The sequence below is a fragment of the Caloenas nicobarica genome, chromosome 2 (genome assembly GCF_036013445.1).
Source record: "Caloenas nicobarica isolate bCalNic1 chromosome 2, bCalNic1.hap1, whole genome shotgun sequence".
Taxonomy (NCBI): Eukaryota; Metazoa; Chordata; class Aves; order Columbiformes; family Columbidae; genus Caloenas; species Caloenas nicobarica.
The window spans coordinates 63,929,918-63,948,156 of NC_088246.1; the positions used below are offsets into that span (position 1 = coordinate 63,929,918).

An 18,239-nucleotide genomic window follows, 5' to 3' on the forward strand; every position below is an offset into this window, starting at 1 on the left:
ACCCTGAGGGCAAGTCCTACTGATTGAAAAGGTAGGCAATAAAAGGCCTTGAGGATCTTTGCCTTTTCCATGTCTCTTGTCACTAGGTCTCCTGCCACATCAAGCAGTCGGCCCACCTTTTGCTACCAGTGTACTTAAAGAAACCTCTCATGTTGCCCTTCACCTCCCTTGCTAGTCTCAATTCCAGCTGAACTTTGGCTTTCCTCACTCTGTTCCTTCATGCATGGGCTATATTCCTCCCATATAGCCCCTTCCATACTTCTACCTCCTATACACTTCTTTTTAGTGTTTGAGGTGAGTCAGAAGCTCCATGTTCATTCATGCTGGCCTGTTGCCATGCTTGCTTGACTTCCTGCACATGGGAACGGACCAGTTTTGTGCTCTGAGGAAGCTATCTTAAAGATCAACCAGCTCTCCTGGGCCCCTTTGCCCTCCATGGCAGTCTCCCGTGGGAAACTGAAGAGGCCAAGATCTGCCCTTCTGAAGTCCAGGTTTGTAATTCTGTTGTTGATCTTGCTCGCTCTTCTCAGGACCTTAAATTTTACAGTTACCTAGTTGCTGCAGCCAAGGCTGTCTCAGCTCCTAAATTTTTAACCAGTTTTTCTTGATTGTGAATAACGCGTCCAGAGTATCTCCTCAAATCATCAATCATCTGTATTAAAAGGGGGGTTTATTTATACATTTTAGAAATCTTATAGATATCTTAGTTCCAGTCATTTTAATCTTGATTAACGTCACCCATGAGTAACAAGGCCTGGGATAGTGAGTTTTTCTCCAAATGCACAAAGAACCCTTTATCTGTCTCCTCTTCTTGATCAGTATGTCTGTACACCGCTCCTTACTTGCAAGTTTTCTACTCGCTTATCACCTGCCCCAAGACAAAGCTAGATGCAGTCAAGCTAGGCCTTTACACAGATCAAAATCCCTCTTCCTCATTTTCTGCACTGTATTTCCTAGTTTGCAAAGACACTCTTCATTAGATTTGTTCCACCCCTTCTCAGCAGCCCTCATTCCTCTGGTCACAGAAGCCAAAGCCCTGTCCGCAACACAAGCGATAAGCCAGGTGTAGTCCACTTCTACCCAAGCTTTCTTCCTCCCTGTAAGGATTAGGAAGGCAAGACTAGAGCTCCACACCCTTCATTCTCACCCCCAGACTTCTGTAGTCTCTCTTAATATGCACCAGGTTACCTCTGGAGCAGTACTGTTGGTACCCACAAGGAAGAGGTCCACATTAGAAGTCTGGACAAATCTTGTCCGTGCATCTGCAACAATCCCAGATCCTAGCACCTGCTGAACAACAAAACTCCTGAGACATCAGGTGGGGTCAAAGATGCATGCCTCGATCATCCACAAGAGAAATCTCCAGTAACTATCTGTGACTGGTACCCATTGCTCCTGACACCTGGTACAGCGCTATTGCCAGGGTATGGTGACACCCATTACAGAACAGGGAAGTGTAACAGCACATGAGATATTCTGGATGAAAAAAGCTGTGATCCCTTGGTGGTCAGGGATGACTCTTGTGACTGTTCACTCAACTCTTGCTCAGATTTTGGCTAACACACAGCTCATGCTAAGGCCTGATGTATGCTGGGAGCAGCACCATTAGGTCAAAGCAAGGGCAACAACGTAGGCAGGACACAATGGACAGGAAGAGACAAAGATCATTATGCAGCCATTATCACCCACAACTTGCTGTCTCCTGCAGCCAAAATTATTGTATATTGATTGTCTGGCAGCCTCTTCAGAATCCACTAATGAAAAGTGTATAGACCAAACCCCCAAACTGAGAGGTATAAATACATCAGCTAATCTAAAAGGTTTTTGAAGCTGATCCAACAGCAGATAGACTGCTAAGGCTTTTTCTGCTTCCTGGTGTGATAGAGGGGATGCTCACACCGTGACAGAAGAGGAAATGGGGAGCACCCTCACTGTGGGCTAGAGTACTGTGAGACCCCCTTTGTGACACCCCCTCCACCATTATTCTTCTGAGGACTGACTGACTCATGTTCTTTTTAAAGGCAGAGTCCAGATTATTATTACTATTCGGTTCTGCACTGATTATTAAGAATTTGATGTGATCTGCAGAGGGTCCAGGTGACTGAAAAGTGTAAGTAACTGCAATTTTAGGTAAAAGGAAAGCTATCCTAATTACTAGAAATTCTGTGTAATGATAAGCTACACTGATTATGAAAATCTTTCTATAATAATAAAGGTCTAATAATAACTATAAAGCTGTGGCCAGTTCTCATTCTACCAAGGATCCTTAAAAGAATCTGCATGTCCCCATAGTGTCAGTTAGTGTTGGGCGACATTATCACTCACTTTTTCCCCTTTTGTCTGAACACTAAGTTCACACTCAGCTGACTCTGATGGGTCTTGCTGATCCTCACCAGCATGTAGAGTACTATACCTATTCTGAAATTGGACATCTGTAGCTGGAACAGATCTGTGACTTCTTGTTGCAAGAAGTCACAAGCTTCCAGCCTTCTCAATCTTCATAGTCTCTGTCCACGTGGTCTCCAGCTGTCGCTCCTTCCTCACCTTGTGTAGCTTAGATCTCCTCTATCTCTTCCTCCTTAATCTGGAATCTCAGGCCTTGACCCTAGCACATCTCCCACAAGAGACGCCACCACTGCCCTGACCTCCAGGGAGTGGCAGGAGCACTCTGCAGCACTGGACCTGGATAGAGGGCTCCTCCCTCGTAGCCAAGGACTCTGATGTGCTAATGGTAGTCCTCTAGACTACTACTACATCTTAATGGTTGTCCATGTGCTGGAAAGTATGTCCTGCTGCGTGTCCTATAAGCAGCTAGGAATACTTTCACGATCACTGTCCCATGTTCTCATGAGGGACTTCAACTTACCAGATATCTGCTGGAAATACAATACAGCAGAGAAGAAACAGTCTAGGAGGCTCCTGGAGTGTGTGGAAGACAACTTCCTGACATGGCTAGTCTAGTTAGCTAGTCTAGTCACAGAGTCTAGATGGAGGCCTGTATCTAGTGGAGTCCCTCAAGGGTCGGTACTGGGACCAGTACTATTCAATATATTCATCAGTGACTTGGATGAGGGAATAGAGTGCACTGTCAGCAAGTTTGCTGATGACACCAAACTGGGAGGAGTGGCTGACATGCCAGAAGGCTGTGCTGCCATCCAGTGAGACCTTAACAGGCTGGAGAGTTGGGCAGGGAGAAATTTAATGAAATATAACCAGAGCAAATGTAGAGTCTTGCATCTGAGCAAGAACAGTTCCAGGTACCAGTGTAAGTTGGGGAACAACATGTTAGAGAGCAGTGTAGGGGAAAGGGACCCAGGGGCCCTGGTAGACAGCAGGATGACCATGAGCCAGCACTGTGCCCTTGCGGCCAGGAAGGCCAATGGCATCCTGGGGTGTATTAGAAGAGGTGTGGTTAGTAGGTCAAAAGAGGTTCTCCTCCCCCTCTACTCTGCCCTGGTCACCAGGGCATCTGGAATATTGTGTCCATTTCTGGGCCCCTCTGTTCAAGGACAGGGGACTGCTTGAGAGAGTCCAACGCAGAGCCACAAAGATGATTAAGGGAGTGGAGCATCTCCCTTATGAGGAAAGGCTGAGGGAGCTGGGTCTCTCTAGTTTGGAGAAGAGGAGACTGAGGGGTGACCTCATTAATGTTTATAAATATGTAAAGGGTGAGTGTCACGAGGATGGAGCCAGGCTCTTTTCGGTGACAACCAATGGTAAGACAAGATGCGATGGGTGCAAACTGGAACATAGGCGGTTCCACTTAAATACAAGAAGAAACTTCCTCACAGTGAGGGTGACAGAACACTGGAACAGCCTGCCCAGGGAGGTTGTGGAGTCTCCTTCTCTGGAGACGCTCAAAACCCATCTGGACGCCTTCCTGTGTAACCTCATCTAGGTGTTCCTGCTCCGGCACGGGGATTGGACTAGACAATCTTTCGAGGTCCCTTTCAATCCCTAACATTCTGTGATTCTGTGACAGCTGGTCAGTGAGCCTACTAGGGAAGGTACCCCACTGGACCTGTTGTTTGTGAATAGAGGAGGACTTGTGGGCGATGTGATGGCCAGAGGCTGCCTTGGGCACAGCAATCATGAAATGACAGTGTTATCAGCATGGGTTTACAAAAGGCAGGTCCTGCTTGACCAACCTGATCTCCTTCTATGATAAGGTGACCTGCTTAGTTGGTGAGGTAAAGGCTGTGGATGTTGCGTACCTAGACTTTAGTAAAGTCTTTGACACTGTTTCCCACTGACATTTCCACTGTTCATTTGTGCAGAACAAGTTTCTGGAAAGATTATTTACAATTAGATTTTCATTCAGAGTTGTACAGCCAAAATTCAGGAAAAATCACAAATTTTAATCAGATGAACTAAATTGACAGGACTATTGAAGCTGATGGTAAACAGTCCAGTATGTTGTAAACTACAGGGTAAAAGCTTGCCTAACCTGAGCATTTAAAAGGGCAACCAAGCTCATGTACACTAGGCTTTATAACTTCCTTTTCATATATAAAGCTTAATGCCAATGTTTAAAAATAGAAGAAAAAAAAAGGAAAGAACATTATAGTTGTGACAGGCTTGAAACAAACGAAAAATAAAGACCAGACCACATGATAATTATTCCCAGATAACCAGTGTTCTGGGATTCACATGGTGCATTAAATGTATTTTAAGACATCTTTGCTTTAGTCTTTTGGCATTTCACACATCGTAGAACTGTTTAATAAGGTTCTAAATTTAATTCCCTTCTCTCTTTTTGATTTGGATACACTATTCGTTCATGAACATTTCTGTGTTCTAACCACACACAAGAGCTCTCCTTGAATTTTCCTGATCATGCTGCTAGGTGATACTAAATTCCTAAGAGAAGCAAGGACAGTGCCACACAAGAATACACAGCAGAGCAATACTTGGCTGTTGCATAATCCTTGCTCCCACTCAGCTTGGCACAGTTGTTGCCTGTTGGATTTGTGGATTGTAAAGGGAAGCAGGTACGGTAGAACAAGGGACAAGTACAACACTCCATCCACTAGATCAGTAACATACCGTTACTCCAGATATAATCGGTGCTTTTCCTTCAATTAGTTTATATATTTCTTGAACTGCTTCCTCATCACTCTTGTCTTTAAATCGCTTCTTGGAGAGTTCTTGAAGAGCTTCCTTAAACTGCTCAAAAGTGATAGTTCTGGAAGACTTTCCCCTATCAAAACACACAAAAATTGAAAGAAATTACCAGAGAGCATAACAAGCATTCTAAGAATAGCAGAATTGTTTCAGTTTACTACAGTGAATAACAGAAAACTGCAACTGACCAGGAAGACCCACGCAGCCCATTTACGGTGTCAAAACATATCCCAGGAACATCACTTTCTTTGTTACGTACGTCAGTAAGACAGCGCTTTAGAAACTTCGCTTGAGGAACATTCAGAAATAGAGGAAATAAAGGGACCTGGCCTGCTGTCTGAATGCTTGTAGGTCTTCAAATCAAATACAGTCTCCTTTGATCACTTGTAAAGCCCGCATGCATAAAAGACAAGAACTGAAGCATCTTCAGTGAGTTTTGTTATTTAATATTTTTTATTCCTCTTTGAATAACTGGTTCTGAAGTATTAATCCATGACAATGACCATGTATTTACAGGTAAATGAAGAACAACACTATTGTGTAAAGCAAACTATTGAAAAGCATTTAAAAACTTGAAATTCCTCCTCTATTAACAACTGACAATTTTTAAAGTGATGCATTTAAATTCAGTATGTTTTTCCTCTTAGACGATCACCTTCATAAACATTCAAAGGTTCACAGAAAACACAATATAGCAGTCTGATAAACTCATAAATCCCCCAGAAATTCAGAGCTGAAGGCTTGCTGTTGTTTTCACTAATAAGAAGCCCATATTTCCACACTAGTAAATTACTACTAAATTTAGTGGAGAAGATTTTGCTAAAGCAGTGTACAGTGCAAAATCTGAGTGGGAAATCACACTTTACAAACATCTATAGTCACTCCTGCAGATCTCTTACATCCGTCAGGCCAAAGGGTTCAGTTGATAAAACTCTTACAAAGACACTCAGCATTCACCACAGAGATGTGTTTAACTAAAAGGGGAGTAATGCAAGTCTGTTTTCTAACATTTTAAAATATTCAGTTTAGGCGGGAGACATTACGAAACCCTCAAAGTCATAGAAATATCTGAGAGTCCCTGTTCCTAGGAAACATGCCGCTACATGAGTTTTGTTTGCCACTTAAGTATTTCTTTTTACATCAATTTAGAGAGCATTTCAAGCAAATCAGAAAAAGAACAAAAAAACCCCAAACCAAAACAAAAATACCACCACACCCACACAACCCAGACCAGTCCTTTCAACAGTGACAGTTGTTTATACAGAAATAAATGATAGATGCAAGGATAAAGGAAGTGCACTGGCAACAAAAATCTCAGGCTAGAAAAACTGCATAGAAATCTAATTTTAATTCAAGCATCACAAGAGCCACTGGGAAGAGCAATTCATCTATCTATCTATCATCAATTTATCTTCGATCTTCTCTCAGACACCTTCAGAGGTCAAATTTCCCTCAGCTGGAGGGTGCCTCCACTAACATAACGGGGAAGTGAGATTTCTCAGTTCTAGACACCAACAGTTAGGATGTGACTCTGACTTCAATTAAACAAACAAAATTAAATTTTATCCCAGGCTTTTAACACAAAGAGAAATCAGTTATTCACAACAAAATACATCACTAACACAACCCTTTACATATCATTTATTACTAGTATCCTTTTCAACATAGACCAACATGTAGCAAACCCCTACATCACTCACACTCCCTATTTTATCCAGAAATCAACTTTATCTGTTTTTTGACCAAACTTTGCTGTTTGCAATTATTTTTCTGCTTCAGGTGAAGCATATGCTGGAGTATCTCATGGAATTAGCTAGTAAAAGAACATCATGACAATAGAAATGAAGAATATAATCCAGTATTTCATTAATCAGAAAGACGCATGGAATAAACTGCAATTAATTAATTGGAATTTGTCCAGGATTTTCATTAATAGGATTAAAATCCCTCTTCTGGTGAAACATATCCAATAACTTTTAACTAGCTCAAGAGGTCAGGACTTCATTTTGTTTTGCCTCTCATTTAGAAAAAGATGGCATTGCCAATCACTGCAAATCTTCAGCATAACACCACACTACAGCCCTTGTTCACTAGAGACTCAAAGCTAAGTTTAATATACAGACCTTTCAAATGCAATTTTTGTAGCACATAGTTTACCTGAAATCTCTAATCAGGATTGCTAGAGTTTGGCTTGGATCATCAGTCAGGATCATCACACAGAGAATGACCACTCTCAGCAAAAACTGTTGATGTTGACTCCTTTTACTTTTATTAACATATGCAGAATTTTTGGTTCCACACTTATCAAATAGAAGAGTGTGACTTTTTTTTTCCCCCCCTTGTATTGAAAGGAAAACTACATAAATAATGGTGCCAAAAGGAACAAAGAACATCCCCTCCTGGTCTAAGACACAGCCATTCCTACCTCTCACATTTGATATTTAAGGTGTAAAATATATACAAGCAATACAGTATTGCTGCTGGACCCAAAACAAAAATAAGTGTGCATCATGGCAGATATTCTTTAGCAGCAAAAACCATTAGTTGGAGCGACACTAAAAGTAGGCTTGGGAGTAAAGGAACTTTTGGAACTATATCCCAAGTAAAAGTTTCCTAATAAAGCAGCTTTGATTTTAAAATTCATTATCTTTTCCTACACAGTAAAAATAACCTCTCTCTCCCCCTCCTATCTATTAGGATATCATCAAACCCATTTGAAAAGCATGATAATTAACGAAAAAATTCCACAGTTGCAAGGTATTGTCCATCTTGTGGAAAACCCTAAGAACATAACTCTTGATTAACTGGCAACACACTCTGGCACTTTTGGTATGGCACGTATGGTAAACATATGCCAGATACCATAACTTCTAAATGACCAAGTAGCCATGCTACAACCCCTCCTGTCTCTAGAGGCAAGTCTCAAAGAGCAAAAGAGCTCAAAGAGCTCTCAGGAGCTGCTGTTATCATTGTTACTCAGCAGAACCACATGCTCCTACCCTGACTTCCATCTGTACAGTCATGGGTTGAATGCAGAGGAGAAAACAGACTGAGTAGGTAGAAATGACAGAGGCAAAGTCTCTCAAAAAACCCACATAGCTCTTGATTTACATCTTCTTAAGCTACATGATCAGCTGCCTCCAGGTCCACAAAAATGCCCTGCAGAGAACTTGGAGGTACTAGCGGATGAAAAATTGCACATGAGCTGGCAGTGTGCACTCACTGCCCAGAAAGCAGAGTCAAGAATAAAATTGCAAAATTTAGACATACAGTGCAAAAAACTTACAAATGAAAAGAGAACAGTTTCTGGGCTAAAAATGAACAATGTATGACTAACCCAAAGCAGAGACTTGTGTAAAAATCTGACAAATATAGCTGAAGAAAGAAGGGGGCAGGGGAAAGGAAAGATACCATAACACAATTCTATCAGGTTATTTGAACTGCGTTATCCAATAGCTCTAAAGAAAGGTGTTTGTAAAAGAACCAATTAAGAAAACAAAACTTGAGGTATCAAATCAGAGACTTCTGCCCAGTTAACAGGTAGAACTGGGACAATAAAATTAGACATCTGGATGTTGATGCAAGCAGGACTAAGTTGGAAAATTGTTAGGAAGGTAGATATCCTTCCAGAAAACATCCCCAGAAAAATGATCCTAGGAAGAACATACAACAGAGATCTTCAGTTAAGGCAGTGGTCATTTCTGGAGCGCAGGCACATTTGAGTGCATGGCTATTTACCAGAAGTGGATTCCCTTGAGGGAAAGATTAGGACTGACACAGAAGACGTTCAGATGATTTTGACAATTAGTCTATAGCTTCTAGTACCTTGACCAAGTCAGACATAAGGAGCTGGACTGAATGGCTTTATATACCCCACAATCACAAGGCAATGCCATCAGTTTTCTCATCATTCCAGGAGTGCAAAGCAACAAGACAGGCATCACGCGAAACACACTGCAAAATGCTCTCTTGATATCACAGAAATAGCCATGACTTGCAGAAACCTTTTGGGAGTCATGGAATGGGCAGCAAGGGCAGAAGAACACACATCATTCGCTTAGGAACTGAGCCTGGAAATGCCAGTTTCCTCCAGGTACTTTTTGTCTCATTACTGAGCAAGGGTAAAGCAGAGTGCGCATAGTTCATTCTAAGTATCTGAAACTATGACAGCTCGTGAACTGCCACACTTTGAAAATCTGAAACAAGTGGACTTCATCAGCTCTCTAAACCAGAAGTAAATATCTTTACCAGGCTTTATTTTAACCTAAATATTTTAAGGTTCTCTCATGAAAACTCTCCTCTCTTGTATTTGAATTTAACCTTTTCCTCCTCTTGACTTAATTTTTATAGCATTTCCTTCCTATGTACTTCACTCACAGTGAAAATTCGTTTTTGTATTGGGAAGGGAATGAAGAGGGGGACTGGAGAAAGAAAATGACTTGGCAAAAACATGTAGGGGGTAAAAGCCCCCAAAGGAAAGCAAATCCCAGAATGAGTTGCAGGGGTTAAAGAGATTAATGGGTCTTACAGAGGATGTGGAAAAGAAAAAGTTCACACAGAAAGTAGGTCTGATGGTTATATAGGGCTTAGAAGAAATAAAATTAGCTTAGAAAGAGTAGCAGAATCAGAATCTACTAATTTGGAGGTTTGTTTTTTCCCCAGTTAGCAAAAATAATGTTATATCTGGATATTTAAGAATAAAATCCATGTAATGGTTAGCTACAGATAAAAAGCTGTAAAGGAAGTATTTGGAAAATTCTGTGAAGCATAAAGAAAGCACATGCCTCAACATACACTGAAGAAATCTGCAAATGCTTTTCCCATGACAGGCATGCATCCGAGTTTGAAAAGACATTGAAACATGTGCTACCAGGTAGTCTGGGAGGACTTCAACTTTTCCTTGTTAACTGGTATCATATAAAGAATATATCTGGCTGTCAATCCCCTGGACTTTACACAAAGAATGTAATAACTGTACACACAAAATGGATAAAACTGCTTTTATCCTTAGAATACTGTCTACTTCTGTGAAAGAATCCAATAAATGACATGCAACTTACAGAGCATGTTGCTCAGTAACAGAAATCTACCTTTTGGGTACATGAAGGACTAGCACTCTTTCTCAGCACAACTCAGGTAGAAGTTAGACATTAAAGGACACGGCAGAGGTGAGTGACAGCAGCAGAGCAGTTAGCCAAAGTACAGAAATATGTAAGAAATGGTCAGCAAAACAAGAGAGGCTGCAGACAGGTCTTAGACTCAAATGATAGGGGACAAACTAGTGGTGACGTAGGAAGGCAGTTGCCTCAGAATCAGGCTTCTGCAGATATGCTGGTTTCTTCTCCAGAGGGCTCAATTTATTTGCCATTCTCTTTGGTTCTTGTCATCTTGAGGATACGCACTAGGCTGGGCGCACACACACAGATCATGGGGAAGGGAGCAGAAACTGTTAGCCACAGTGTAACAGCCTAATACAGTTCACAGCTGCCAGGGACACCCGCTGAGCTCATCCAAAATACGAAAATCCAAGAGGATGATGTCATAGCGCTCATTAAGTCAGCCTCACGCCAATAAATGAAAGCAGTTAAGGACAGCTGGAAGATTTACTAACAGTTCTCAATAGCTAATCATTTCATCTGTCAGTCTTCACCAGGCTGTGATGTGTTTACTACACAAGGTAGTGATAAGAAGCTACTTTTTTATAATACTACTTAGCATTTTATCTCTCGGAAGGATGAAGAAGTCGATACAGTCACTGCAGTTTCAAAAGCTCTCTCTGCTGTTGAAGTGCACAGGCTTATGGCAAAGGCAATACAGCTGGAAGGACAGGGCAAAGAACTAACATCACCTGTACTTTCTCTGCCAGTTAAAGCAGTGCACATGAACTAATTGCTTGATAACTCAGGGAAAGAAAAGTAGGAAACACAGATAAGGCATCCTTCTAGAGCTCACCAGCAATTCCATATGAACTGACACATCTCATTCATGTCCCATAAAAAAACCCCAACAGCTACATTTATTTTGATACATTCACCCCAGCAGTATGAAAATATTTGGTTAAAAAGAAGACCATTCTACACAGAACAAAACAATGTCCAACATAAACACTATTGAAAAGAAGCTAGTATACTGTCACAAGCCATGACTGTAGGCAAGGCCAATACTGCATGGTCAAACATCCTCTAAGCAAAAGTGAATGCAAGCAGTTAATCCACAGAAACTATACAAAATGGTTTCTAAGTATGAAAAGAAAAAGATTCTCAAGGACAGCTTTCAGATTATCAGCTATTTTCCAGGATTTCTGTTATATTACTAATCTGAAATTGTATAAATACATGACAGTGAGCAACAGGAAAAGAGACATACCCAAATGAATTTTCATGTTAGCATCCAGTCCCATCAGGCTTTTGTTAGCCCATAACCTTCCTTACTGCCCTCTTTACACATGCAGTATCTACGCTTTGATTGTGTTCCCATTCAAGGAAAACAAGTTATGTCAAGTTATTTGGTGAGACCACTTAACAAAGAACAGGATGTGGCATTTGATGGAGGAAAGCAAATGGAAATTGCCACAGTAGAAATCAAAGAGTTACATAAGACAGCGACATTTCTATTAATGAGAATCGGAACAGAAGAGTTCAGTAGCTCACTGTGGACAAGATATTGTACAAATGCATGATAAGACATCTTACTTGATTCAGACAACATTCAAACACAACTCCAAAAGGTCAAAGATCAAGGGCAGTATTAAATAGGACTTAATAGTAAGATCTTAACTCATTAAGTCTCAAGCTATTAGAGCTTAAAATATGCTTTCAGTAAGAACTGAACTGGACCTTGAAATTAAACTACTGCACAAGGAACAGAATAATGATGAAAGAAAGGGTGTGGATATTGTCTACTTAGATTTCAGTAAAGCCTTTGACAACGGTTCCCATGGCATTCTCCTGGAGAAACTGGCTACTCATGGCTTGGATGGGTGTACTCTTTGCTGGGTAAAAAACTGTCTGGATGGCTGAGCCCAAAGAGTTGTGCTGAACAGAGCCAAACCCAGTTGGCATCCGGTCATGAGTGGTGTTCTCCAGTGCTCAGTATTGGGGCCAGTTCTGTTTGATCTCTTTATCAATGATCTGGACAAGGGCATTCACTGCACCTTCAGTATGTTTGCAGACAACACCAAGTTGGGTGGGAGTGTTGATCTACTGGAGGGTAGGAAGGCTCTACAGAGGGATCTGGACCAGGTGGATCAATGGGCTTAAGCCGATTGTATGAGGTTTAACAAGGGCAAATGCCAGGTCCTGCACTTGGATCACAACAACCCTAGGCAGCACTACAGGCTCAGGGAAGAGTGGCTGGAAAGCTGCCAGGCAGAAAGGGATCTAGGTGTGTTGATTGACAGCTGGCTGAATATGGGCCAGCAGTGTGCCCAGGTGTCCAAGAAGGCCAACAGCATCCTGGCTTGTATCAGGAATAGTGTGGCCAGCAGGACCAGGGAAGTGATCATCCCCCTGTACTTGGCACTGGTGAGGCCCCACCTTGAATACTGTGTTCAGTTTTGGGCCCCTCACTACAAGAAAGACATTGAGGTGCTGGAGAGAGTTCAGAGAAGGGCAACGAGGCTTGTGAAAGGTCTGGAGCACAAGTCTGATGAGGAGCGGCTGAAGGAACTGGGGCTGTTTAGCCTGGAGAAAAGGAGACTGAGAGGAGAACTTATCACTCCCTACAACTACCTGAAAGGGTGTTGTACCATGGAGGGTCTTGGTCTCTTCTCCCAAGTAGAAAGTGATAGGACGAGAGGAAATGGCCTCAAGTTGCACCAGGGGAGGTTTAGATTGGGTATTATGAAAAATTTGTTCACGGAAAGAGTTGTCAGGCATTGGAACAGGCTGCCTAGTGAAGTTGTTGAGTCACCATCCCCGGAGATGTTTAAGAGATGTGTAGATATGGTTCTTAAGGAGATGGTTTAGTGGTGGACTTGGCAGCACTAGGTCAACGGTTGGACTCTATGATCTTAAAGGCCTTTTCCAACCCAAAAGATTCAATGATTCTACAAATAACGAAATCCAACTCATAACGCAACAGAAGTGAGGATCCAAGCTTCTTTCTAGCAACCTATAATCCAAAAGTATTTCTCATCTCAGTTTTTCCTTAAAATTACACTAAAAAAACCCAAAAAACCTCCAAACAAACAAAAAACCACCACGAAACACCCCTCCCCCCAAAAAAAACCCCGAAATCCAAAAAACCAAAACACAGCCAAACTTATGTGCTGCTAACTTTCCTAAAATTTCCTTCTTTTTTTTTTTTTTCCTCCTCCTGGGATTTTGTGATGTTTCAGCAAATTCCTAGATCCAAATTTTTCCAATATTTAATTTATGAAGGTTTTTTAATTCCCAGGCAGTATTATTCTAGCTACCAAAATGTCCACTTCACCTATGTTGGGCCAATCCACATCAGAGCAGCAAGAAATGAGCAATGCAAGATGGCAGCAAGGCAAAGGCTGTATATTGCAGGGACATGGTTTTAAATCACTACAAAGCCCAAGCAAAACTACAAGTGCAATTTTAACATTTCATTGCTTGTTCCTATATGGAAAGATGTCTGGAACACTCTGTTCCAGTGGGGCCTCTGACAAAACTCCCATCCTAATTCAGAAGTTACACTGTATAACAGTATAAAGAAAAAAGTCACTGACTGAAGAAAAAGGGAAAGGAATGGAAAAAGCAACATTTAATTCAGGTAAAACATATTCATTCTATTATTCAGACACTGCAGCTGTTTGTTAATGACCTTACTGCCAAGACACAGCAAGTTTACTCATATTTCATGGCCAAGAAATTTAGAAAGCACTAGGTGATAGCTGTATGCAGCCCTCCTCCAGCTCCAGGATATTCTCCCTTACCCCTCTAAATAATTCTTTTCAGTTACATACTGGTTTGGGGTTTTTTTTGAGAGAAAAATATACTACTATTTAATACTATACATAAGAAGTGTCTTTGCATAGCTATTTCTGAAACATAATTTAAACATTAAGCATCATGGCTTGAGGTATTTGAGGACTGTGATAGCAGCTCATTGCTTCCAAAAATGCTATTACGGAAGCCAGAACATCAGTCTCACCCAAACCATGGTGGGACTTTCTTTTAGAGGAAAACCAGTAGATTTTTATCAGACTGTCCCAATAAGAAAATATAATTGTCAGATGGTTTTAAACAGCAACATTCCAGTTTTTCAAAGGATTTCACAGGGTTGGAATTTTTTCCCATGTCAAATATAATAACCTTTCCACATAAGCGTGAAAGCAATTTCTGAACCCAGTGACAGCTCAGTGATAGTGAACTCTTCTGAGAGGTCAGATGCATTCAGGTAAGTAAAAACATGTATGGATATGGGAGGAGTTATTTCACTGATCCTGCAGACAGGGACAAAATACGGATATATACCTCTGCTAACATTTTCTGCTGGCGATATGAGAAGGTAGCAGCATTAAAAATAGACAGCTGGTGTTAACTGAGAGCACAAGCTCAGTCTGTGAGAATCATTGCCCATGGATGGAGATACAAAGGTCTGAAATCAAGAATGACACACCAAGTGAAAGAAGAAGAACTAACTAAAATGGCAGTCCATATCCAGAGGTCACATGTAGAGAAACCCAAAAGATATCTGTTTGTCATAACCAAATCACAGCCTTCAAGCAAGGAGACTCCAGACTGCAGGTACACACACAGCTGAAATATCACATTTTCTCTTTCAAGCAAAACAAGACAGATAACCTAACTAACAAAGAAACTGCACATGCCTCCCTTTCTGGAAGATTGCCTTCCCGCATGAAAGGGACAACTGGATGGTCACAGGAAAGCTCTGAATATGCAGACGGTCACCAATCTTCCCATTCTCTGTGTTCCTTGTATGGGAGATTTAAATCTGTGTTAAAACTCCAACATTCACAACAATGTCTTGCTCCCCATATCCTTCTTACCTTCTTGTCTTCTGAAACAGCAGTTAAAGACTTAAAATTACTAACGCAATTGTCTGCATTGCCAGAAGTCATTCTCGTTTTACAAAACAAAAAGCAAGACAGAAAAACAGGCAGACTGTGGCCAAAACAGTCTCTCAAACAGTTTACAGCAAGAGTAGAACACCACTTGAAGAGAGATCCACTTGAAGAGAACTGTAGTAATTTAAAAAAGCAAAATAGGAATTGTATAGTTGTTTGATGTGCAAAATATTCTTCCTAATCTCTGTCCACAAATTAAGAAAGCACACAGAGATGTATGCAATGGACATTTCAACACTTTAAATCACGTCATAACCAAATTTAGAAATTTAGAAAGCACTAGGTGATAGCTGTATGCAGCCCTCCTCCAGCTCCAGGATATTCTCCCTTACCCCTCTAAATAATTCTTTTCAGTTACATACTGGTTTGGGGTTTTTTTTGAGAGAAAAATATGTATAGTATTAAATAGTAGTATAAGAAGTGTCTTTGCATAGCTATTTCTGAAACATAATTTAAACATTAAGCATCATGGCTTGAGGTATTTGAGGACTGTGATAGCAGCTCACACAGAAAGCACACACAGAGATGTATGCAATGGACATTTCAACACTTTAAATCACGTTCTTGCTTTGGGTACAGCATCGTTCAATCAGCTACAAACCTGCAGAAACACCAAGTTACTTCAACCAGGAACAAAGTTAGTTCACTCAAAAATTGAATGCACACAAAAATTTGTGGAAGAAGTATTTTTGCATCATTCAGAAAAAAAAAATAAATAAAGGGAGGGGTGAGGGTGGAGGAACAAAACCAAAAAAAATAAACCCAACAAGCCCCAAGCAAAAAAGATGGGAAAAAACCCAACCCAACCAACCAACCAAGCAAACCCCCCCCAAAAAAACACCAAACCCCCGCCCCCCAAAACCACACAAAAAAGACAAAACCACACAAAAAAGACAAAACCACACAAAAACCTCCAAAAAAACCCAAACAAGCAACCAACCAGACAGGAGGCAGGAAATGGAACAGGAAGTCTATGAGTCCAAGCTAATTCTTCCTGATATGAAAAATTAGGAGGTAAACTGAACTTGAACAAGTATTGTAAGCATTTTTTTAAAATGTCCAGTCTTACATTTTTTTAAACCTTCTTCACATGACAGAACAAACTAAAAGACAAAACTACTCCAGATACTAAATCCAAGCTTTCAGAAATATGTCTAAATATACTCTTGTTCTTATTTGATAGACATTATGCTTTCTAGTTCAGATCATATACAAGTCATCTAGAACACTATCCACATAAATGAAGGTTTTAAAGCAGAGTTTTAATTGGTGAACATTGTATTACTGAAAATTACATACGCAAAATTGTAACCCACTCAGAAATCATGCTGACAATTAACTCTAAGGTAGAGTATTGAAGACAACATCAGAAGACATATTTGACATCAAGAGCACAGTTTTGCTCAGTTCACCTTTTGCAATAGTTTCAATATACTCTTACCACAGTGAATGAACAATGGAACACCAAATACATTGAATTCTTCTCATACCACATAATAAAAGTCAACCTGAAACCAAAGCATAGTGAAAAACAGCTCAAAAACAAACAGGCCAACATTTTCAGGGAGCTGATGCTGCAACCAGGTGACAAGAAACCAAAAAACCCAGCAAACTCAAATGACAACCATAAACTAAGGCTGCTTCCATTCAGATCAAATAAATGTAAAACAATTGTCATGTTAACAGGATCTTTATTTAAGCACAGTGCTTTAATTTTTTTGTATGGAACCAAAGAAGCTAACGTGGCTTTGAGTGGTCTGACTTCATACATATCCTGCATTATTGAAAAAAGGTTCTGTTGCAACATTACGATAAAGCAATGATGTACATACCTATTACAGAAGTTACATTTCTCTGCTCACTCAAGCATCAATGTCATTTCCAGAAAACTCTTACTGTTCTTTTGCAGAACAGGCACTGAAATAACCTCCATGAGAATGCACAGAGTGATAAGCAGTTTCTAACTACTGGGAAGTGCAAGACACTTCATGTAGAAGCTGAAAAGGCTCACATTCTGCTAACGCTTGTAGATGGTCTTAAAACATTATTGCTCATGTGTGTCATAGAGGTATAAATAAATTGAGGTGTAAATACTTGCTTTTCTGTTATACATGCATTTTAGTCAAGTACCAGTTCTGGACTGTTTCCCTCCTTATTACTTTCTCCAGGAACAAGTTTCTCTTTCCTATAGAAACAGAACTGGGGCTAGAGTAGCTGTCAATGTGGATGGGAAGTCTTCAGGTTAAATTATACAGCAGCATAAGCTATGTAACACTTGCATATGAGAAAGGTGGCACCTAATTTCTTCCACAGATCTACTAGTCCAAAGACAATTCCATATGTAAGTTATTGCCAATGCAAAGAATATTATTAAATAAGTGCCTCTGCTATGCCTCTGTCGTTCCTCCTTACCATATCTTGTGGAGATATGTACCTTTGCATAGCTTAGGGAAAAAATAGCTAATGCATCTGCCTACTTACTTTGTATACCTCAAGAGCCACCTCTATGCTTTTCCCATCCCAACACAAAGTTGCAGTAATTGAAAAGGCAACCACCAACCTGAATGAAGATTCCCCTACTAATCATAATAAGGAACATCTGCAGGAAGTGCAATACACCTTGCAAATGGTAAGTGAGCTGAGATCGAAACAATTCAGTGTAGGCAAAGCAGAAATTGAAGAGGAAAAAAAAAAAGAGGGTTTGCAAACCACAGAGTTCTATCAATTTCCTGATAAAAATACTAAATGAAAGCTAAACATCCCAAGATAAGTCTACCAAAGTCTGCCAAACAAGTATTTACAATAAAGCTACATCCAGCTTCAGAAATAAAGCCATTTCGATTCTGAGGCAGTCCTCCTCGGGGTGAGAGATATTGATCCTCTCTCCGTGTCCAAAGAGGCAAATGTATTTTATTAATGGAAGTATCAGTTGTACCGCAGAATCTGCAGAACAGTCCATGCCAATGATGTCTTGGCACTTTGTGAAAGCTATAAATAGACAGTGACCAAATCTCCTCCCCTGGACTAAAGGTTTGTTTATCAGTATTTACAGTGCTGA

At 40.6% G+C, this 18,239-nt stretch overlaps 1 protein-coding gene across 9 annotated transcripts in view; it reads right to left on the bottom strand.

Moving 5' to 3' along the window:
• Nucleotides 1-18,239, bottom strand: part of TPPP (tubulin polymerization promoting protein) — a 109,296-nt gene that overhangs the window by 63,520 nt on the left and 27,537 nt on the right. For all 9 annotated transcript variants that reach the window (XR_010605732.1, XR_010605729.1, XR_010605731.1 and 6 more), the window contains exon 3: nt 5,047-5,200. Coding sequence is in view for 2 of the 9 variants with exons in the window: in XM_065627672.1 (XP_065483744.1) it covers nt 5,047-5,200 (154 nt within the window). In the remaining 7 variants the exon portion in view is untranslated. The remainder of the gene's footprint in view (nt 1-5,046; nt 5,201-18,239) is intronic.